The sequence below is a fragment of the Salvelinus sp. IW2-2015 genome, linkage group LG4q.2 (assembly GCF_002910315.2).
Source record: "Salvelinus sp. IW2-2015 linkage group LG4q.2, ASM291031v2, whole genome shotgun sequence".
NCBI classification, from domain to species: domain Eukaryota; kingdom Metazoa; phylum Chordata; class Actinopteri; order Salmoniformes; family Salmonidae; genus Salvelinus; species Salvelinus sp. IW2-2015.
In genome coordinates, this window is record NC_036843.1 from 26,299,674 (window position 1) to 26,323,985 (window position 24,312).

The window sequence follows — 24,312 nt, forward strand, 5'->3', positions numbered from 1 at the left end:
GAATCCAATGTGTCTAGTAATGTAAGAAATGATGGTAATGCAATGTGTCTGACTCAGAATTCTGAATTCAATTTACATTGGAAAGGGAACTAAAAGTAGCTTTGGGAATTGTGACTAAATGTGGGTTGGCCGAAAAGGTATGAACAGAATTAGGCTATTTCTTTGTAGGCAAACAAAGACATGCACTAATATGTGTGAGGCCATGTGTGCATATGTATGGGACAACAGGAAGCTAATCAATTGTCACGAGAATTTTCAATCCCAATGATAATAACAATCAATCAATAGCTTTGACCAATCCCCGAGGTTTGTAAGACCATGGGTTCAATAATAATTAGTCAAAGACTCAGCTTATGCAAAAGGTTAATGCAGTTTATTCACGAGAACGTTCTGAAGTCCACAATACAAAGACATCCATTTTATACTGGCTCCTTACGCACATACCTTCACACACAAACAAGCTGTCATCCTACGCACATACTGTATCACTAACCGCCCGACAAAGATTAGGGAGACCGCGAGAAGTACTCCCTGTCCTCCCCCAAGATTAGGGACCGTGAGAAGTAATCCCTGCCCTCTCCCAAATCTCTCAGTGGCCCCTAGCCAAGGTCGGCACCGAATTTTGCTCAGACAGTCTGTGTTTAAGATACTATAAAGACATATTGTACAGATATATTGTTTTACCCTAATTCTGACTAAAACTACACACATCATTTATTATAATTTTACTGACTAAAATTACACACATCATTAATAATAATTTTATGATTCTAATCAATGTCATACAATTATATGGTATCAGGGTGGAATATTCTAATCATTAATTTAAACATATACATTCCATTAACATCAATACATTTCAATAGATTTTCGTTCTAACAAACAAAAAGTCAGAGCTTCTCAATATTGCAGGAAGAAGAAGGATCTTCCTTAAATCATTCATGGGGAACTGCTCCTGTGGAGAGCCCAGCTCAGTGTACATTTCTTAGTAGACATCTTGTGTTATTGCGTTTATCTGGGCTTAACATTGCTTTTAACTTTCAAGGTTTCTGACTACATGTTTCAAGTGATCTATCACACATTTCTAAGTAGGAATGTGTTGGGAAAACAACCTACATCTAACCACATGATCTAACAAGGACTTGTTATGTAAATTATCTAGCTCTTCTTCCACAATAAATCAAATAGGCATTGAGCAAAAAGCATTGATTATGGTTGTATTACTCAGTTAAAACACACTTTAGCAGCTTGTGTTCAATACAAGTTCCACCGAAAACTAAAGTACATCTCACCAGCTCATCAATAACACATGCACTCTGTAAGCCATACGTCTAACGTTGCCTGTATCCAATGAAACATGTCTGTCAATTATTTAGGCTTTGGTTCCAGCCAGTGTTGCATGTGTCATTCCTCATTATGTGAAGGTATCGCCTACATCAAGATAAAATAAATGGATTCAGGTTTGCATACTAAGAATGCATCTACAATACATGTGTAATGCGAGTCATAATGATTAGGTCTCCCTTTCAACTGAAAGCTACAGTACCAAAGCTTTGTTGTATAATATTGAGTGTTACTGTATACACAGTAGTACCACACTGTCTTATGTTGCTCATAATACGTTATTATTAGTTGGGTATCATTAAAATACTTTTACCATAGCCTTTTCTATCCAGTTGCTTTACCTAAGCTTATTGTGCGCACATTCCGTCTAGCTCTTTGGAAGGGAAACTAATTCTGCCAAGCTCTTCAGAGGATTCTAATGGAGAACAATAACAAACAGGTGGCGTGTGACCGTGTGATACCCATGTTAACATCAACACGCCAGTCCTCGTTGAGAGACTGGGCCTTTAATTACATGATTTAGTACCAGGCCTCGGACTGAGACTCGAGGAGATTTGAACTGTAGTCTCTTATTGTGTCCCAATTGTCACCTTATTCTCTATATGGTGCACTATGGGATGCCATTTGGGACGGGCTCCCTCTTTTCTGCATGGCCAGTAACAGGGTCACCACCCAATCAGATTACTGACCTACCTGTAACTTATTCTCTAATGTATGGTTAAGGATGACACCAGGAGACATTCTGGTCTGCAGGAGTTGACACTGAAGGCTCATGATGCCAGCCAGCTCCTCTGTCGTGGGTTTCATCCTCTTCATGCTCGTCTTTCTTGCACTTCTCTGAAGAATGTGAATGAAATGATTTCCATCACTGTGTGAATAAACTTTATCCACCACAGAGTCTATATGAACACAGACACAGACAGGGATGATTTAATGGTTTAAATACATAGGTCTGTACTTTGGTCAGTGGTTAATTTAATGAAATATAAATATAGATACAGTTATACAGCATGTCAAACGTTCATTTCAAATACCGTAATTGGTTCAAAATTACATTGTAATTTTCATATTGTAACGTCTTCACTATATGTATTACTGTGTCAGAGCATGGATGAGGAGTCCTTAGGTTACGTTACATCAATGAATATGCATGAGGTTGCAACTGAGCCCTCACAAACGACACCTTTCGCAATGCCGTCTAGGGTGACTACAGAATGACTTGATACCAACCATGCAATCTTATCCGTGTTAGCCTACGCTGTCCAAAGCCCTTTCTTGACTGTGAGACAGACGGGTGATGGCTGGCGATATGTTTGTGCTCCAGTGGCTTTATAGGTATGCCATCTGATGACTGGGGTGTAATGTGTCATCCTGTCATCCTGACAGTCTCCTGGGGATTTTAACCTTGCGTATTAAAGGCAGAGAGAGAGGCAGAAGCATTGTCAATAGGAGTGCATGTTTTCTACCTGGCTTAGAGAGGGATAGAGAGAGACAAGGTCTATTGTCATAGGACTTCATGTTTTCATGTTAATGCCTGGTGTTAGTAAGGGTCCCTCATGTTAGGAACATGATATTCCTTACAAATACAAATCGATTCTAGATTTTGCCTCTCCAGCTGCAAAACAATTACCGGTGTATTGGTATTAGCAAAGGTACTGGTAACTTTTATCTGTGGTATTACTAGGCCTGATATGGACCACATGTTAGCTTCCGAAGAGTCTCACCAGTCACCACACAGTGAATAGGATAATGAGTAAAGTCATGTAATCTGGAGTCGACTGTTGAACTATAGCCTACATTAAATGCACATTATACTGTTAAATTATCGCTAGCACAGTCACAACAGAATTTACTGTACCACAACAACAGATGTCCCTGGCCAAGTCTGAACGGTCTGACCAATAACAACGAAGGAAGGGCAGAACATAGCTCTAGAAGTGAGATGGCTAGTTTTGCCATAGATGGTAGGTGGTTCACCATGTAGCAAGGGGAATGGCGTCGTTTGAGAGGGCAAGAATTAGATGTATGTTAGGGAAAGTACAATACTATCATAAGGAGACGTATACTTTGAATACAGAGGAGGAATTAAGGGAAAAAGACAGGCAAAGGAGGTCGAATAGAGAGAGGGAGGAAGAGGGTGAGCTTGAATCAGTTAAGAATGGCGGAAAAAAAGGGAGATGGTCTGTTAAAGAAGAATGGTAGAAATTGTAAGCAGAGTGAGCTGTACAGCGAATCGAAGACAGGAGGAGAAATGGAAGTGAGTGAGGGCGAATTATCGGAGGTGGTTGGTGTGATGAAGTTCTCGGAGCCTGAGGCTTGCACAGAGGGTCAGGATAAAGATGAGTCTGTGACGGTAGGAGTGACAATTTTGGAAAAAGTGTGGATTCAGGGTGGCTGAAAACAGAATTGGGTGCTGTGGAATCGGTGAAGGTAACCAGAAGTGGTGTTGTGATAATTGTTTGTGTTTCCGCTGGTCAGAGGGAGCAGACGCTTTCAAGAAAAGGTTGCCATTGAAAGGAGTGACTACTGGGGTAGCGGTAAATGTGAAAGTTGACCAACTGAAGGGTAAGATTCCCGGTGTTTGTGATAGATTTAAATAGTGGAGTAGGGTGGTGGGTTTTTAATGAGTGTAGATGGTAGGGTATTTGTTAATTTATTTCCTTGTTTTTATTTATTAAAACCTGTTTGGGCTAGGCGTCCTGCTAGCGGGACAACTTCCGGTGAAACTGGAAGGCACGCAATTCAAATAAATAATCATAAAAATGATGGATATTAAACATTTAGGTACATATAAGAGTCTTATATCGGCTGAAAGCTTAAATTCTTGTTAATCTAACTAACCGATTTACAGTAGCTATTACATCGAAAACATGCCATGCGATTGTTTGAGGACGGCGCCCCACATCAAAATATTCTTCCACCGGGACAGGTTTCATACATTCACAAATAACAATTAAATATTCACTTACTTTTTGAAAATCTTCCTCTGATTTGTCATCCAAAGGGTCCCAGCTATAACATGTAGTGTCGTTTTGTTAGATAAAATCCTTCTTTATACCCAAAAAGGTATGTTTAATTGGCGCCATCGATTTGAGTAATCCACTCGTTCAACAAGCAGAGAAAGGAATCTGAAAATCTACCCCTAAACTTTGTTTCAACAAGTCAAAATACATTTCTATCTACTCCTCAGATACCCTAAAATGTAATCAAACTATAATATTTCTTACGGAAAGAAGTTGAGTTCAATAGGAAACCGATTTTAGCAGGTGCTTCCTGTCTTCATAGTGCGCAAACACGAATTTCCAAGACTGTGTCCCTGTCCTAAAACTGATATTTCTTATTCGTTTTTGAAGTTACAAGCCTGAAACATTGAACATAGACTGCTGACACCCTCCGGAAGCCATAGGAATCCAGGGAGCTAATTTTCAATATGACCTTGTACTTGCCTTTCTAAGAGGATGGTCTCTCTCAAAAAAAAACATCTGGTTGGTTTTTCTTTGGATTTTCTCCTACCATATCTATTGTGTTATATTCTCCTAAATGATTTTAACATTTCTACAAAATGCAAAGTCTTTTCTTTCCAATGGTACCAATTATATGCATATCCTGGCTTCAGGACATGAGCAACAGGCAGTTTACTTTGGGCACGTCATTCAGGCAGAAACGGAGAAAAAGGGGGCCTAGCCCTAAGAGCAAAGTATACGGGAGTTCTACTCCAGTCTAGTAGGTGACGGTAATGCAACATTTATTAGATGTCAACCACCGTTAAACCTCATCGAAGAAGACGAAAAAGAAAAAGAAGACCTCCCTAGCCTCGGACACGCGCACAATCCCACAAGTTGTTGTGACGCTTTCACTCCTCGTGCACTTGCGTTTCCTTTCCGGTCTTTCATCACTTGGCGGCGACAACATGGAGCCAGCAACCTAAGTCTGTAAAAATATACCAAGATAGACGACTAAACTGTTAATGCATAATTTGCCTAACTGACCAAGTTCACCTTTCAAGCTGACAGGTGAGTGTATTACCAGATATTAGGTACAGTAGCTGAGCTTGCTCAACCAGCTAGTTAGCAAGAAGCTACCTAGCTCTGTTCCAGGGCGTTACGTGCGGCTTGAGCTTTCTTCAACACGCTGCATATAATCCGTTTTTGATAAATGGCTGGCATCAATATACTCTCGTTTCTCGCCAAAGTAAAGCTGTAATTTATCCAAAACATGAACTACTTTGTTTACAGACAAATTAGCTCTGGTCCATGTGCATGCGTCGTAGTGGAGATCAGACGCATGCGCGCATAGACAGAGCTAGAAGCTACCGACCTAGCAATATTGAAGTGAAATTAGCTCGTTTACCAACACTAGTAGGTAGTTAACTAGCTATATTATTAATTATTTCCCTATATTTGTTTTTTGTTCTCAACTTGCCTACCTGGTTAAATAAAGGTTAAATAAATAAAAAATATTTGATAAATATCTGCTAACTAGCTATGATGTGGGCTAACGGACGCTACGTTTACCTAACCAGCCTGCTAGCTAGCTAACGTTAGGCCAGCTAGCAACATTTTAGAGAGCTAACTAGGTCGCTAGCTAGCAGCTGCAAGTGCTACAACACTTAATTATAAATAACGCTAGCTAACTAAACTATATAATGATCAAGCTCTGATTTTATATATAATTTCAAGGTATCCCCAAGGCCAGAATGACTGAGGAACCTTTACCTAAAAAGGTGAGTTCAAGAAGTAACGTTACCTAGGCTACATTAATCTTTCTCAAGCTGGCTTTTGCCTCAAGTGACTACCTGGTCACGGCCAGAGTCAAAAGTCTCAATATTAATACTGATCTATTATCCCATTTGCCTATCAAGGTTCGCCTCAGTGAAGGTGATCTGAAGACTTTGACCAGAGAGGAGCTCTGTGAAAGGTATTGCTATAAATGAGCTAACTTTGCTAGTGTGCAAGTCTGCAAGGTTACTTTTCTTCATATGCACCTTTATGAATAGTTTAATATTCTTTCAGGTGGAAGCAGGAGGATGCTTATGTGCAGATACTTGAGACAAAATACTCTGAATTGAATTGTAAGTAACGCTGGACTCTTAAATGTTAACATGCATGAATGCCCATTGAACAAATAGTCTCTTCAAAGGTCTGCACAAGCAACTGAAATGTATCCTGTTTTGACTCCGCAGCAAATGATGTGACGGGCCTGAGGGAGTCTGAGGAGAAGCTGAAGCAGCAGCAAGAGGCTGCCAGGAGAGAGAACATCCTTGTTATGAGGTTGGCCACAAAGGAGCAGGAGATGCAAGAATGCACAGTGAGTATGGTCATGTATGGTCAAGTCCATTGGTTTGAGTTTTCCAATTCCTGTGTGAAAATGCAAAAATTGTCACAAATCAAGACACGACAGTTGGTAAGTAACATGTGATGGGGACATAATGCAATGGGGAAACTTGATTTACTGTACCTACTGTTGCTCTTTTTTGGGACCTGAGTGCTCTGGTTACACATGGTTGACAAATGTATTATTTCACCTCTTTTCAGACCCAGATCCAGTACCTGAAGCAAGCCCAGCAACCCAATGTGGCCCAGCTGAGATCTACCATGGTCGACCCTGCGGTCTACTTGTTTTTCCTTAAGATGAAGAGCGAACTGGAAGAGAACAAAGACAAATTGGAGCAAGCCCAAAATGAACTAAGTGCCTGGAAATTTACACCTGATAGGTAAACCAAACCAAAATAACCCTCGATCCTCCAGCCAAAGACTGTGCCAGCCAGACAACTGACTCTCTTCTGCAAGAATGCAAAATGGAGGGAAAGGAAGGCAGGAAAATGCAATACGCTCAAACATGACTGTGACTTTTTAAAAAGGAAAGAGAGACAGATCAGATCAGCCCCACTACTCCTCCTGCATATGTCATAAACTCTTTGTCAGGTGAACTGGTTTCAGCTCTGAGTGACCCTGTTAAGGGGCTTGAAGGAATCGGGACTGCTCAGAAGAGATGGTCACTGACACTCAACCTCCAAACCCTCTCCCGCTAGGAACATTGCTATACTTTGTTTGGTTTGATCGGAACATTTCAGTGTGAATGGCTTAGGCCTAGATCACACAACTTGTCTCCTTACTTAGTACATGCTTTCTCCAATAAATGCTAACTTAAACTAACTTGACCACATTCCACATAGAGTATAGATATTGATTTAAATTAAAGAGTTGAAAATGGAGGAACTTGCACAAGGCCCAGTCCAGAGACTGTTAAACACTAAAGACATTTGTTATAGTGATCCTGGGCTTGCTTCAAGGAGTCATCTTGAACACCTTTTTCAGTAATATGAACGATACCCAGGTATGACTGTTTCATTTTATTAATCGCTCAATAATCCAAACCTTTTCTGTTCAGTTGAATTGTGCAATGTTTTGACAGCACTGTTAAAAGGAGGCCTGTGTTACCAAGGTCTAGTTCAGATGTATGTGTTTAAATGATTTCACTGAAATGTTGAACTTTTTTAGCAACTAACTGGTTCATGTAGCAGTGTAAGCATTTGGTAAGTCAAATGGGCAAAATGTATATTGTATTATATGATATAGGCTCATATTGCCTTGATTCTTGGTTTTTGCCATCACGCTAATGCAGATATTACTTGTTTGCTGTATGAGTTGGTATCTTAAATAACCCACAATGATATATTTGAGGGACTTAGCATTAGGGCTGCTGGGACTGTCTTTTGTTGTATGTATAGTCCATCATGTTGACGTTAACCCCTGTTTCCTCTGCAGCCAGACTGGAAAGAAGTTGATGGCTAAGTGCAGGATGTTGATCCAGGAGAACCAGGAGCTGGGCAGACAGATCTCTCAGGGTCGTATTGCCCAGCTGGAGGCAGAGCTAGCCCTGCAGAAGAAGTACAGCGAGGAACTCAAGAGCAGCCAGGATGGTGAGTACTGTAGTCGCTCTATATTCTTAGCTATTTCACTATTTCTGTGTGGTACACAGGGCTTTAAAATAAATAATTGGTAGCACTGGTGTTCCTATCTTTGAAAAGTTAGGAGCACCACCACAGCAAATTTTAGGAGCACGAGAAAAATCAGTTTTAGTCGATTGAGATATAGCCTTTATGAATCTTTACTTTTAAAGCACATTTTCTGAAGTTATCACTTTTCCTTTCTTTCTGTGCCACCAACTGTTTGCATATACTGGTAAAATTACCAGGTTGTTAGTAGGGCTGCGCAAAAAAAAAGAGTTTTTCAACCAAATATTGTGTTTCGGCTTGCGATATAGATCAAAACACCTGGGTGAACTGTTGGAATCCATAGAAATAGAATGATCTATTCTAATTCTGTGGTTGGTGTTTGGCATTACAACAAATAATAAAAAAGCCAGGTAGGAGTTAAGACGGTGTAGGAACCAAATTGTTTGTCGGTGTTTGCCGGGGGATCCTAATCACATTTTGAATAGATGTTGCATTTAGACAAATATTTTACAGTAGGCTATCTGATTCAGAACATGCCGTTGAACAAAATACATGCTGATCTATAACACCACTGGTAGCAGCCTGCATTAGAGCTAATGTGTTCTTTGCCCTAGCTAGTGCATTTAGCGAAATGGCATTTAGTTAGCCAGTTAGCAATTAGCACAGGGCTCTAACTTTATACACACAATTTTTATCAGTTGATTGCATCCGCACATGATTGGGTCGTACCAATTTTTCACCACTGCGCACGATATTGACCTGCATTCCATCCAGAACCAGGCTAATAATGACTAGCCATCTTTTAAATTAGCATACCCTTGCAGGGCTTGGCATTCAGGTTAATTTGCAAGTGGCACACCTGCAATGAAAAGAGTACTGGTCTGGGAAAGCAGGTAATGCGTGTATCATTTACATTTTATCTTTAATTTGTTGGCTGACCAAGTAGCCTACAGCCTATAATGACCTACCCTCAATACACAGATAATTACATTTGAACTTGACTATCATATTTACATTAATTGTTTGGAAGGAAAAAAATAACCTTTGCACTTTCTCAAAGGGTGTTATTGTTAACGATTTTACACCATCACTGTACAGAAATCAGTTTGATCTTTTGGTAAATTCTGTTTTCCTGGATGTATTTTTTTCTTAGTTTTCACTCACAAAAGCACTTTTTAATATAACCTATTTAAAAAATAAAATAAATCTAACTCCACAACAATGCTTAAACCATATCAGGAGACCACTTTTGAGGTCTGGGGACAATGAAGTGAAAATAAAAACATTTGCAGGGTGTAGTTGCCCGTTAATTCAATTGTGTGCCTAGCAAGAGACCGTTGTTTGGCTAGCAGTGTTTTTGTACTGTACAAGGCCATATGTGATGGCAGAGTTTGCAAAAGAGTTTGAGTTTGCAAAACAAATGCCCCCAAATGCCCCCAAAACATATCATCATGATTTAGTTCTGCCAGGTAGGCCTACTTTGCAGTCAACATTTAGATGACCATAATTTTCGGCACATGCCAGCATCTTTATACTAATTCGCAAATAAAAAATAATTAACTAACTCACAAAATAAAATGGAGAACCTGATGATGCTTCTAAATATGAAATGTGAAAAGCAGCATTATTCTTGTTTTGGAAGAATATGTTGAGTGCATGAATTGACAACATGCTGGGAAAACAAACAGCACTGAGGAACTGTGTGCTGCCTGCTTTGGTGGCAGAGGGCGGGGCTTGGTGTGTGTGTGGCCCGGGAACTGGAAGCAAGCAGCCGTGGGAGGCAGCCTGTCTTGTTTGAACAGTGCAGAGAAGAGTGTTGCAGCAAATTATTGTTACGCATTGAATTTTTTATAGGATTTTCGTTTAGTCGCTGGTTTAGTCCCAAAATATAACTCCAGGTTGCACTTTAAAGCCCTGGTGGTACATATTTGATTAATATGTTATTCAGTACATTATACAGCTGCCTTGATATGTTGTGGCGCTATCATTCTTCCATGCTAATATAATTTTGCCACTTTGCAGTTTAGCAGACTCTTTTATCCAAAGTGATGTGCAGTCAGTGAATGCATACATTTTTGATATGGGTAATTGGGTATGTGTGCACTGCTGTAATATTGATGTCTGTCTCTCTGGTCTCCACACAGAGTTGAACGACTTCATCATCCAGCTGGACGAAGAGGTGGAGGGCATGCAGAGCACCATCCTGGTCCTCCAGCAGCAGCTCCGGGAGACCCGCCAGCAGCTAACCCTGAGAGAGAGCGCTGTTACTGGGTCGGCCCCCCTGGACCACCACCCAGAGGCTGGCTTTAGCAAAGACTGCGAGGCAGGATTGGTCAAGGCCTACGGACCAGGCAACACCAGCCCCTTTGATAGGACAGAAACAGCTCCTGGCCCCTCCCCTTTCACAGAGGCAGAGACAGGCATCAATACGGAGCAGGATCAGGAGTCCCTACCGTCTCCATCTCCCTCCACCACAGGCACAGACTCCAAGCTCTCTAGCCACTTTAGGACCATAACGAACCAGCTTAGCGAGGGCTATGAGACTGTAGACTCCCCCACAGGTAGTGATACCTGCGTCACACAACACTTTATAGAGACAAACTCAAACCAGGACCCTCAGGAGAACAGGATAGTGGCACGGACTAGTTCTAGCAAAGGCGGCAGGACTGTGGGCTCATGCCCTACCCAGAATGGGTTGAATGTTACAGGGTAGGGTCTCAGATATTAATGGCTGGTTTCCCGGACCCAGAGTAAGGCAATTCGTGGATTAAACTCTCAATGGATAGAAATCATGCCCCAGAATACTGGCGTAGGTTACTGATCAAATGTTATGTATGCCCCATCTAGAGAAAAGGTTCACCAGTAGTTGTTGAATGTGATAGACATTCATCCAGATTTTTCTATTAGTACATCGTCTGTTTGTGCACGTATGATGTGTTATGATAACAAGGCGAAGTCAGACTTTTACTTGTTTTAAGTGTAACAAGTTGTCATGTGCTGAATACTTTCGTTTTTAACTTGATTATGATTTCCCGTTTATTGTGAAAAACAAATGTTTACAAAAATATGACATCCTGAATTTGTAGATGTTTGTTCCAGACTGAAGTACAATAAAGATTGTTTTTAATGTAATGAGCATCTCACTTTGTATGAATAATCAGTTGTAGATTGTCATTAGGTGACGTGTCCAGATGGACTAAGATAAATTGATAACTCAATAGTTTGATTCCTTTCACTATGTCCTTTCCTCCATGACTGATCATGCAGGACATGAGAAGAGATCTTATCCAGTCCCTTCATCGGAGACTAAGAAAGGAAAACAATGCAGAGTAGTGAGACATCCCCCTAGATGGAAGGAGGCTTAAAGCTAAGCTACTCTCCTAGAGGCTCAAATGTAAATTCAGGCCATCTCTAGTCCCTCGCTGCCAGTCATTACACTCACTGTATTCTTCTCTAGAATGGTTTGATTAAGGGTCGAGGCTTGCCAACCTCCAGCCAACAGGGAAAGACTTCCATCTAGTGGTTGATGATGATGCTGACTCACCCAGGTTTGAGTGAAGCATTGTGGGATTGCAAGGTATAAATATCCTTCCATCCCTTGCCTCAGATTCATAAGGAGAACAGTGGAGTGCAACAGGGCGAGTTAATGTCCATGTCTCAAATGGCGCCCTATTCCCTGTGTAGAGCACTACTTTTTACCAGAGCCCTACAGTGCACTATTATAGGGAACAGGATGCCATTTGGGATACAGGCAACAGTACAGCACTGTCCCACTGTTGTCGCGGCAACCATTCACGGAACAAGGCCAGATGGATTAATTTGCCTGCCAGTGACTGACTTAGCCTCCCTCCTTCCCCTATTTCTTCTGCACTGAATATTTCTTATCCATTTAGCTGGTTCGGTCCAAACTTGCTGCCTATGTAGTGCACTACTTTTGACCGTGGGACCTGGTCAAATGTAGTGCACTACATGGGGAATAGGGTACCATTTGGGATGCGGTCTATGGCTGCTTGTATTCAGCAGTGGGTGGTGGGATGGGTTGAATTAAAGTGACAGGACTGCAGTACATGACAGTAGCTAAAGAGATCAGAGCAGCACTCCAGAGTCTGTGAGCTGTGAGAGATATTCCAAAGGGAAGTAACCATACAGTAGCCAGCCCCAGAGAAAGGATAGAGCTTTTCACTAAGCTATATAGCATCCATGTCTCTAATATAGCTTGTAAAGGACCCTCATAGGAACTGGGAGAGAGAAAAATTGTTTATATTCTCACAGATTTTTCTCAGTGTTAATTGGATTATGCATATCTGTGCTTTCCACTTCACTGGACCTGGATGCAGGATCTAGCCAGCCAGAACCCAGCAAGTCAGCTGGTTCTATCAGTTTACCCCAAAGGGTTTTTTCCTCCCTTTTTCTCTTCTATTTGTTTGAAATGCCCAGATGAGCAAGCAGCTGAAGCAAGAGGCAGTCGGTCAGCTGCGTAGTGAGCACAGGGGACCAGGAGGACCTTCGGTACAGTACAGGCATCTTAAAATAGAAATATAAAAGGAGGAGAGGAGGAGGAGAGTCTGTTGTGTGGCAGAGCTGTGGTATGCCCTGCTCTGTGCCTAGCAGTAGCATGGCCGTGATACAGGAGAAACAGAGGGAGACCCCCAGCAAGAAGCCAGTATCCCAAGAAGACAGAAAAGGGCTTTCTACCCGAGATAATCTAGACAACCAGAAGGACAGCAGAGCCGGGAGACAGGGAGGTGAGTACTGTGGCTTTGATATTATATATATTTTTTACTGTGTTTATAGAAAAGCAGGGATGCAGGGTGGTGGGTAGCTGTTTATTTGATATGGTGAGTATGATAGATTTGCTGTGGAGTGTTCACTCTGTTTATAGAATGACATGGAGGTCGTCGGTATTGTAGCTTTACTGTTTACTGTGTTTATATACAGGACAGGCTATCCGAACCAGAATCAGCCAGAATCAACCTCTCCCTTCAAGTTCATCCTCAGTGGGGAGATGATCCATCATGTATCTAGGCCAGATAATGAAGTCATTATTTTAACTTAGATTTATTTTGTAGCATGTACGGCAGGGGAATTTGGAAATGTCCATGGATCAGATGATCTGATATTGCCTCGTACTTCTACATAGACGTTCGTCCTATTCTCTACTGCCATTTTGTTTTGTAAACAGTGAGGTAATGATGTAGCTTATTGAATCCCCCTCTATCTCTACTGTGGTAAACATCAACACTCGTCATAGGCCCGATTCAGTAAGATACATTCATGCCCATTGTTATAGCGTTGAGTGTCAAGGAAGATCCTTTTTGCGTGTCCATCTCTTGCAGGGCAAAGATCATTTCTGGTGTACGTCTCTTGCACCAAAATTCACATCACTATTGAGCGACCTCCTGTGAAGCATGTCTTTGTTCTTATCCTCTTCTGCCTCTATTTGCTTGTTTGTTTTAGCCATCTCCATGAAGACTTGTGTCAGGTGCTGGCATTTGTTTACCCCTGCAAGGCACAACAGGAACAGGCACATTATAACAGCTCTTTTATTAACAGCTAACATTCAGCCTAGAGGCTTAGTGCCTGGATTAAGTACGAGCAGTCGATTTTCTGTAAACTGGAATGATATGACCTACTGTATCTAGAATTAAGCAATTTATACTAAGATTCTCTTTTTCTGAGGTAGTCATGTGTCTCATACTTTTCCAGCAGGTATAAACCATAATGATGCAGTTATACTTGTCATAAACATGTACTTATCATTTCTTATTCTCATCTCATTAACGATCCCGACTAAATAACAGTCATTTTGAGTCAGCTGAAAAAGTCAGAGACCTGAACAGTATGTTCTCTTTTATTCTTTCTTTCATTTTAGAAAAATGCAATGACGACATGAAGCCCTGTAATTCAGAGAAGAGGAGAGCAGTCATATGTGTTCCTGCCTCCATCAAATCAGCTGTGATCAGTAACAACACAACCAGCCATGGAAACCCAGCAGGTCATACATCAGAGTCTCTCTCTCTCTCTCTCTCTCTCTCTCTCTCTCTCTCTCTCTCTCTCTCTCTCTCGCTCTCGCTCTCGCTCTCTCTCTTTCTCTGTGTCTCGCACACACACTCAGTGCCTGGGGTACTGCTTGTTCTTTGTGGGTCATCTGTCATGAGTGGTCTTCCTCTGACGTGCATCACCATTATCAATGTCATGCTTTGTCCTTACAAAAGTTTAAGTATAACCTGACATTGTCCTTTTTTCCCCCCAATGTCTTAACTTTAAGTAAAAAAAAAAGTCCCCCAACTGTAAACATATTTTCTGACTGAAAGAAATAGTGACACTTCATTTGTACCAAGCTTCAGCTACAGTAGAACCATCTTGAACTTCCTGCCATGATCAGTAATGTCACCAAACGCATACTGTTTAATGTATGTACTTGATGTAGAGTGAATGTGACATATTTTCTAATATTCCAGGCCCACAGGCACTGAAGGTTGCTGAGAGACTGAGACTAGCGAAAGAGCGGAGGGAGGAGCATGAGAAACAACTTGGTTGGTATACCCACACATGATGACGGTACAGCTAATACACCTATGAGACCACTCAATTGTTTGTCACTTATTTTTGTAATTTCTTGAAAGTATTTTAGTAACCTGGTCCATGTCTATTTGTGCTGTCTTTTTGCCAGCTCCCATGGAAACTGTCATGCCAAATGAGTTCATTAGAAGTTAGCTATACAGCACAATGATCTGGGACTAGGGTACTGGTATTTTTGTGGCTAATAAGTCCCACAATGTGTTTGCAGTGTCCAGAGAGCTGGGCTGGTTGGCTCGAGAGGAGAGGGCCAGGCGTCTCTATGAACAACAGCTGGAGGAGAGGAAGAGGAGGCTACAGGAGCAGCGAGAGAAGGAGGAGAAGAGGAGGACTGCTCTGGAGCGGAGGGAGCAGCATAAGAAACAGCTTGGTATGTAGCCAACACCCATGATGATGGGGGTTCTCAACCTGGTTCTCAATATGACGTACTAGTTCCACTGGGTGTACCTTGCCTTATACCCAGGGGGTACTTGGGAAGACTCATAAGAACATAGCCATAAGAACATAATGATCAGTTGTAGGGGAGACCGGGGTTGGTTGTCAAAGTGCTAATTAGTCCCAATCTAAATAGCGCTGTGTAATATTTCTTAAGTTAAAATGTGTGAATTCTTTCAAAGAACTCATCCACCTGGTCAATTCATGTCAGCATTTCAAAACATTGAGGTGAGGGTATATTGTGTTTTTCATAGGTGAGTGTAAAGATTTAAATTCTTGGTATTTTCTATTTAAATGTTTGATTTATGGAAGCATTCTGGAACAATTATGTTTGTTGAAAAGAGGAAAAGGGGATCCATATTTCAAACAAGTTCCTAGGCCATCCAATGTGGTAACTAGCATCTTAATTAGCCTTTGGGGGGTTATTGGGGATGGATGTCACATGGAATGTGTGGTTGGTTGTCATTGTCAACATTGTCACTGCCAGTATACAATAAATCCCAAGCTCTTTTGTGCTGTTGCTATAAAGAGCCCCCTTCGTTGCCTATCTCTCACACACATATTTCTTCTGTCACGCATCCAGACACGCACACATGTATGTGCAAACATACAGATACACACACAAATTTACTCAAAATGTCATGTTATTCTCAAGGCATAAAATGCATAATATTGAAAAGAGTCTTGTAAGATATACTGGTGCTGAGAAATACACACAAGACTAAAAAGTGTGACACCCAACCCCGGTCAACCCTACATGAAGGGGTACTTCGGAGCAGAGAAAAATGTGATTGAGGGCTCCGTAACCAAAGGAGGTTGAGAACCACTGAATAATCCAAACGAAACTCAACTAAATGTGCTTGTAGTTTCCAGAGAGCTGGGCCGGTTGGCTCGAGAGGAGCGGGCCATGCGTCACTATGAGCAGCAGATGGAGGAGAGGAAGAGAAGGCTTCAGGAGCAGAGAGAGAAGGAGGCGAGGAGGCGCACCGCCGTGGAAGAGAAGAGGAGGCAGAGAATGAAGGAGGAATCAGTGAGTTCTTGTGCCTGGGGGGTCAAATCCAATTTTATTTGTCACATGCTTCATTAACAACAGGTGTAGAATAACAGTGAACTGCTTACTTAGGGGCCCTTCCCAACAATGCAGAGAGAAAAATAATAGAAAAGTAATAATAACTACACAATGAGTAATGATAACTTGGCTATATACACAGGGTACCAGTGCTGAGTCGAAGTGCAGGGGTACGAGGTAATTGAGGTAGATATGTAGTATACAGTACCAGTCAAAAGGTTGGACACACCTACTCATTACAGGGTTTTTCTTTATTTTTACTATTTTCTAAATTGTAGAATAATAGTGAAGACATCAAAACTATGAAATAACACATAGTAGTAACCAAAAAAGTGTTAAACAAATCAAATCATATTTTATATTTCAGATTCTTCCAAGTAGCCACCCTTTGCCTTGATGACAGCTTTGCACGCTCTTGGCATTCTCTCAACCAGCTTCATGAGGTATTCACCTGGAATGCCTTGTTAAAAGTTAATTTGTGGAATTTCTTTCCTTCTTAATGCGTTTTAGCTAATCATTTGTGTTGTGACAAGGTAGGGGTAGTATACAGAGGATTTGGTAAAAGACCAAGTCCATATTATGGCAAGAACAGCTCAAATAAGCAAAGAGAAACGACAGTCATTACTTTAAGACATGAAGGTCAGTCAATACGGAACATTTCAAGAACTTTTAAAGTTTCTTGAAGTGCAGTCGCAAAAACCATCAAGCGCTGTGATGAAACTGGCTCTCCTGAGAACCGCCACAGGAAAGGAAGACCTAGAGTTACCTCTGCTGCAGAGGATAAGTTCATAAATTGCAGCCCAAGTTCACAGAAATTGCAGCCCAAATAAATGCTTCACAGAGTTCAAGCAACAGACACATCTCAACTTCAACTGTTCAGAGGAGACTGTGTGAATCAGGCCATCATGGTCAAATTGCTGCAAAGAAACCACTACTAAAGGACACCAATAAGAAGAAGAGACTTGCTTGGGCCAAGAAACACGAGCAATGGACATTAGACAGGAGGTCATTTGTCCTTTGGTCTGATGAGTCCAAATTTTTGATTTTAGTTTCCAACTGCTGTGTCTTTGTGAGACGCAGAGTAGGTGAACGGATGATCTCCTCATGTGGTTCCCACCGTGAAACATGGAGGAGGTGTGATGGTGTGGGGGTGCTTTGCTGGTGACACTGTCAGTGATTTATTTAGAATTCAAGGCACACTTAACCAGCATGGCTACCACAGCATTCTGCAGCGATACGCCATCCCATCTGGTTTGCGCATAGTGGGACTATCATTTGTTTTTCCACAGGACAATGACCCAAAACACACCTCCAGGCTGTGTAAGGGCTATTTGACCAAGAAGGAGAGTGATGGAGTGCTGACCTGACCTCTGAAATCACCTGACCTCAACACAATTGAGATGGTTTGGGATGAGTTAGACCGCAGAGTGAAGGAAAAGCAGCCAACAAGTGCTCAGCATATGTGGGAACTCCTTCAAGACTGTTGTAAAAGCATTCCTCATGAAGCTGGTTGAGAAAATGCCAAGAGTGTGAAAAGCTGTCATCAAGACAAAGGGTGGCTACTTTGAAAAATCTAAAATATATTTAGATTTTTTTAACACTTTTTTGGTTACTACATGATTCCATATGTGTTATTTCATGTCTTCACTGTTATTCTAAAATGTAGAAAATAGTAAAAATACAGAAAAACCCTTGAATGAGTAGGTGTGTCTAAACTTTTAACATGTACTGTAAATATAACTAGGAATAAAGTGACAGATAATAAACAGTAGCAGCAGCGTATGTGATGAGTCAAAAGAAGTTAGTGGAAAAAGGGTCAATACAGATAGTCCAGGTAGCTATTTGGTTAACAATTCAACTAAATATTTAGCAGACTTATGACTTAGTCTGCTAAATACTAGTAGCTGCTGCTACTGTTTATTATCTGTCACTTTATTCCTAGTTGTTCAGGGTCCTGTTGGTTCCAGGTCGGCATGTTAGGTCAGCATGGGTCAACAGTTACTTCGGTTTAGGTGTCTATTGTCGTCATCAGTGTTTCTTTACAGTTTTTTCAAACAAGAACAGTTTTTCCACGGAGAAGAAAATCTACAGATGCTGTTTTCCACATTTTGTGTACGTATCTGAAGCTAAACGATTTTAACGCTCAATATGATGTTGTGGATTTTGGGACCAAGTTACTGTATCACTAGTCAAACTCAGTACCTACAGTGGATGTGGGAAGAGACTACTATATCACTGACACGGAGGTTTGTGTTGTGGTCTGAAGGAGCGCTATGAGTCTGTGGTGAAGAAGACCTTGGAGAAGAGCCAGAGGATTAAGCAGAGAATCAGACAGGGCTCTCGAGGAAGGAAGACCGACAACAAGAGCGGTAAATTAATAAAGGCTGCATCTCAAATGTCACCCTATTCCTATATAGTGTACTACTCCTATATAGTGTACTACTTTTTAGTGTCTTTTTGACTTTCATCCTCTTAACCCTTATGCTACCGAACTTATTTTTCACCCTGTAACATCTTTTAACCTTCATTTTTCTTCACTTTCCTCCTATTTCCTACCCTTTCTTACTTGTATTTTCTATCTCTGTTTTGTATTTTCTACCATTATCTCTGTCCCTGTGTATTGGATTTCCCCCACTATGCTTGGCTTTACTGCTGTAGCTCCTCGCCGCTCCCCCCTGACTGCCTGGGAGAGGGCTCTGGTCAGTCGCCTCCTCACCCCTACCTGCTCCTACCTAGCCAGGAGCAGGTGCAGGAGTCATAATTGTCAGTCAAGAGAAGAAGAAGGTACTCTACAGAATGTAGAATAACAGTGATATATAGAAAATTATGAAGACCAGATCTAAATCTAAGAAAAATGACATATAAATAGTGTATTTTTTTGTTAAAATATATGGATAGTTGGACATATTTACATTCCCACAAAAATGGTAAGGCTTCTCAAGTAAATAATTTACTAACTCTGCTTCTTTTCCTTTTTTCAACCATTTTTGGACACACTTACATTCTTTCACTGTATCACCTGCTAACCCTCACTCCATTGCTCCACAACAATGAAACAAACAAACACACTGGTTCAGTTGTCCATATTTGTCCCCGTTCAGTTTCATGCCACTCCATGCCTGCCACTGCCACCAACTCTCACAAATCACCACGCCGCTCTGGCACAACTGACCACCACCTGGTGCAGGCAGACCTACGGACAGACTACCGGGCTGACTACCGGTCTATCATCCAGGCAAACTACCAGGTAGCCACCTCCCCCAGTCCCAGCCGTACAAGCCATAGATCCATCAATGCGGCACAGGTAATACCTGCTGGAAATGTCATTGTAAGCATAGAGATAGATCGTTTTATCGTCGACTGGGTTGGTGGGATGGTGTTGTTGGTTTGTCTCCGTGTAATGTACGAACTTGTGGGAAATAATTTCCTTGGAGGAAGACAATAAACGGACTCTATTCCATTCTATTCCTTCTGACTCATTTTACTATCATATTTATGCTATATTGTTGGGTAAATTAGATTAATCGTCATACCATTTATTGGCTATAAGCCTCAATCACTTTCATGTCTTTCTGCAGTCCTAAAAAGACTGCAGAAAGATAATCTTGTAACCTGCCTGTTGATTTATTACGAAGTTAAAAGCAGCACAGCAGGAGGAAAATGAGAGGACGGCCAGGAGGAATACTCAGCAGCCTCACATACCCAATGTTCCCTTGAAAGCATTACCCACAAACCCACTACCCAACGCTGGCGTGAAAGCGTTACCCACAAACCCACAGTGCAGAGCAGCAGTGCCCTCCCCAGAACGGTATGACTGTCCGTCCATCTGTTATTGTGTCTGAATGTTGTTTTCACACAAACTACTGTACGGAATTTATTTCATACAATGATATCACTCTGTTGAGAATATTGTGCAACCAACCTCACCTTTTGATGTTGTTTACTTATTCATCTAAACAAAAGTCTTCTCTTCTTCTTTTTTTTCAGCAAACCTGTGATCAGACAGCCCCTATCACAGCAGTTAGAGCTGGAACTGGACCCTGTACCAGAGGAGGACACTGTTCCAGTCCCCAACCCTACCCTGTCCCCTGGGAACTCACGGCCCATCAGGACCCCAGCTGCAGCGTGGGACCAGGTCCAACCATTCCTACACTCCCCAGAACCTCAGACTCAGAGAGAAACCACACTTAGTACTGAAGGCAGTGCAGGTGAGGGTGAGCATCTAAAAGTGAAAGGTACTGCACCGTCAACTACTATGTATTTTCTAGGTACATTTCAGATATTGTATTCTTGAGTGTGGGGTTGGGGTCAATTCCAATGCAGAATATCCAGTTCTACTCTTTGAAAAACAATCAGGAAATTTGGATCAGTGTGTTTTGGTTCAGAGTGACTCCTATGACATGTCCACCTCCTCAGCCCTCCCTCCTGGAGCCACTCCCAGCCCAAGGCCCTCTGCTGGCACCATGGACCCAGAGGAGGCCTCGCGTCTCCTGGCCGAGAAGAGGAGAGAGGCCCGCCTGAAGAGAGAGAGAGAGGAGGAGGAAAGCCTGCGCAAGGAGGAGTTAGAGAGGTACGGAGGGAGGGCCACCATACATCTTCCCATCTCTCTTCGAATGACCCAACATTAATTTTCCCAGTATGAACAAAATCTGTTGAGTAATCTTTAAAATACAAGTATGCAGTTGTGTCTTGTGGACCTATTTGTCAGCTTAGGGAGTCTAAGAGGGCATTTAGCGTGTGTTCAGAGGATCAGATTAATTTGTATAGTAATGTGATGTATGGTGTGGTGTTATGCAAATGTTATGTTATGTGGGATCACAGGCGAGGCAGAGAGGAGCTGGAGCGCAGCAGGGTAGAGCAGCGAGCACGGCTAGAGGCTGAGGCCAAGTGGCTGGTAGAGGAGAGGAAGAGGAGGGAGGAAGAGGAGCAGAAACATGCAGAGGAGGAGAGAGCCAGTGCAGAAGAAGAGAAAGCCCTCAGAGCCATGCAGGAAGCTGCTCTCCTCCAGAAACAGGTGAGGGATGTGGTCTTTGAATACTGTACAGTGCTGGTCAGATTGCCATCAGATATTTATGCACCTTCAAATGATATAGATGGATATATAACTGAAACACTAAGTAATACATTGTCCCGTTCTGATCTTTCCGTTCTCTGTGTCCCAGAGAGAGGAGGAGGAGGCCCAGGCCAGGGAGAAGGCAGAGCAGCAGAGGCTGGAGAGAGACAAACACTTCCAGGAGGAGGAGGAACAACGACAGGAGAGAAAAAAGGTGAAAGAGACAGAGAGAAATGTTCTGATCATCCTGAAATGCTTATAAGATCATCTGGGGATCCATATTGTGTACAATTGACTACAAGCAGCAACCATGATCTCTATATAGCGGAGCTCAATTATGGGGAACTTCAATACATGGGGTTGAGGGTGGTTAGCGGCTATTCTTGTTTTGTGTTTCACAAAGAAAAACATTTGTTCTAAAGTAAGGGTGATAGTTTATCATAAAATCGTTTTTAAAATACTTTTAACAGACCTTTTTTTGTTTTCAGCGACTGGAGTTGATCATGAGGAGGACTAGGAAAGAAGTAAGAACAGTGCCCTGAAGCACTCGGGTTCTGCCACACCTACCAATGTTTACCCATCTTTGGCTTAAAATGAAACAAAAAAACACTTGTATTTTCCTGCCACAAGTATGTAACCATTTAAAAAACAAACCAAACTTGCCCTTGACCACACTGATGTGATTACTTTCATGCAGAACTCCATCCCAAAGGTACAGTGGTTTTAGCAAAACACGGCCTCAAATACCAACGTTATTAACCATACTTTACTTAAAAAAATAAACAGAACTTGCCTTTGCCTTGACCAAATGTACATTATTGTTTTGTTTTCATGCAGAAGCCTATCCTGAATGGGAACTCAAACGGTAACTCCTCCTCTCCAGAGGAAGCCCAACCAAAAGAGAACACTGAGCCTGTTAAGAATAGCAAAGGCACTTTAGAAGAGATCATCAACCTAGGGGTCGTTGTCGGGACAGGGACCAAGCCATCCAAGCTAGGTCTGAGTGACACGGAAGACATGGTTCCTGTTGTGGCCTTCAAAGAACGCAGGTATATCCACATGTTTGTCTGTTTGATCATGTCCTGTGACGCATGTCATCAGAAGTGATGTACTGTATTTGTTGACGAGCACGTTTTGGTTCATTCATTCAGGTCCCTGAGAACTCTGACGGGCATGGAGGAGATCCAGTCCCATCAGCGAGCAGGTGAGAGTTCATCACCAGATCCTCCGTCAGCTCATCTACACGCTCTATGCTATGTAGATATTACACTCGAGTCCTGAACGAAAGAGCTCATGGTCCAAATTTCAGGAGTGAAAGGGTGGGCTGGGCAGTGGGCACCCCCATAGCCAATCACCACCCCACACCCCAAGAGATGATTGAATCTTGAGAGACTGTGTGATTCGAACCATGAAGCTGATTGCATAGTTAAGGCCTTTCAATAATGTTTGTTGTATGTGCTTCTGAGTCTAAGCTAAGTATGAAGTGAATCAACTGATTTGATCATATTAATCCTTTTCTATTACATACTCCTCAGAGGTTATCTGAGTGTCGTACAGATCAGAGAGGGAAGACAAACCCATCCAAGAATCTTTCCACAGCTGTGGTGGTTTTTCCTTTCCATCAACAAAGAAAAGAATAACTGCAGCCTTTTTCCTGCCCTGCACTTTGAGAGAGCGCATGTGATGTGAAACCAACACACACTCCTTTTCCCTGGAAGACTTTCCTATCTCGGAGTCGATCACCACCATTTGGTCACGTTTCTCTTTAATCCAAAGTGGCACGAGCTGCATGTGGTATCACTATCTACAACACGAGACATGGGAGCTTGTTTGTTCAGTGTTTCTGCAATGACTGTCTTATCTAGTCTAAATGAGAGCTCAGGCCGCATCGCTGTAGATTTAAACTGTGATAAAAAATGAGTTCGCTTCGGTGGGAGTCGGCAATCGATTGTGAAATGATGTATTCTCTCCCTGTTTCACAAATCATGACTGATGTTTTTAGTCATGTGCTTTAGCTTATTCCCTAAGCGTTGACTAACTGTGCTGCTATTTGAGCACTTTGCCTTGCAGATAGTAGGATAGTTTGTGTGTTGTGTACTAGTCTCAGAATAAAAGCTTTAGTTTGGAGTTCAAATAAAGACCACTTTGTCTGACTTTCCCTATTTTTGTGGAATATAATTGAAAAAAATCTGCTATGGAACTTATTTTCAGAATAGTTACAGTACATGTGTGGTTTATAGTACTATACTCACTTGTGGTTGACCACTTGCAAAGTTTTTTGGCAGTCCCCTTCGTGGAAATTGTGCAATCATTTTAGAAAACAAATTATAAAAAGTGTCAAATGTAAGCCTGTTTATTCAAATGTAAGAACAAATAAAGAAATGCGCTGATGCAAAGCTTTTGAAATCTGTATAAAATATATTCACCAGTGCGATATGGCTGGAAACCCTCAGAGCACACCAGTGTAAACACTCAAAAATAACACACCCCATCATAATCATGACATGCCGCAGTAATCATTGTCATGTTCAAAGTTAATGGCAAGTCAGTACAAACAGTGATACGCATGTCCCACATCTCAGTCTGTCTCCTGAGGCAGAGGGGGCTCCGGTGGACAGGTCAGGAGGACGGAGGCTTCTGAATGATCTAACTCTTGTCTGCGCCGTCTGTGCATGCACCCTCTTTAGCTGCTCGTCCAGCGCACTACCACTCATCACCACGGACACCTCTCAGTCTGAAGAATAACATGACATAACGCACCTTTTCTCTATAACTTCATGTACCTGCCCTTATGTTAATCCAATAGTACTAACTTGCTCAGGAGAAATTACTAGAACGTAATGCTATTGACTGAGATATTAACTACAGAAATGT

General features: G+C 41.9%; 2 protein-coding genes and 1 long non-coding RNA gene across 7 annotated transcripts; 2 read left to right on the forward strand and 1 right to left on the reverse strand.

Moving 5' to 3' along the window:
• Window positions 1–381: 381 nt before the first annotated feature.
• LOC139027689 (uncharacterized) lies at window positions 382–5,042 on the reverse strand. Its single transcript, XR_011479813.1, has 3 exons — window positions 4,314–5,042; window positions 2,575–2,748; window positions 382–2,181 (listed from the first exon to the last, which is right to left on the reverse strand). It is a non-coding gene; the product is annotated as an uncharacterized lncRNA (long non-coding RNA).
• On the forward strand, window positions 5,013–11,434 carry LOC111963523 (pre-mRNA-splicing regulator WTAP). The gene is made up of 8 exons (XM_023987032.2): window positions 5,013–5,357; window positions 6,024–6,067; window positions 6,206–6,261; window positions 6,357–6,415; window positions 6,527–6,651; window positions 6,879–7,057; window positions 8,112–8,266; window positions 10,447–11,434. The coding sequence occupies exons 2-8, from the start codon at window positions 6,041–6,043 to the stop codon at window positions 11,013–11,015; spliced, it is 1,170 nt and encodes a 389-aa protein (XP_023842800.1). The 5' UTR covers window positions 5,013–5,357; window positions 6,024–6,040; the 3' UTR covers window positions 11,016–11,434.
• Window positions 11,435–12,471: 1,037 nt separating this feature from the next.
• map7a (microtubule-associated protein 7a) lies at window positions 12,472–23,576 on the forward strand. 5 transcript variants are annotated; one of them, XM_023987023.2, is made up of 17 exons: window positions 12,472–13,047; window positions 14,175–14,297; window positions 14,764–14,838; window positions 15,093–15,251; window positions 16,183–16,346; window positions 18,652–18,754; window positions 19,044–19,169; window positions 19,463–19,689; window positions 20,021–20,193; window positions 20,373–20,620; window positions 20,802–20,955; window positions 21,207–21,399; window positions 21,548–21,652; window positions 21,927–21,962; window positions 22,276–22,487; window positions 22,590–22,642; window positions 22,974–23,576. In XM_023987023.2, exons 1-17 carry the CDS (start codon window positions 12,891–12,893, stop codon window positions 22,982–22,984), a joined length of 2,319 nt encoding a protein of 772 aa, XP_023842791.2. In that variant the 5' UTR covers window positions 12,472–12,890; the 3' UTR covers window positions 22,985–23,576. The 5 variants fall into 5 exon arrangements, with proteins under 5 accessions (XP_023842791.2, XP_023842792.2, XP_023842793.2 ...); XM_023987024.2 differs by having other exon boundaries at window positions 20,373–20,593; XM_023987025.2 differs by having other exon boundaries at window positions 19,463–19,632.
• Window positions 23,577–24,312: the final 736 nt, after the last annotated feature.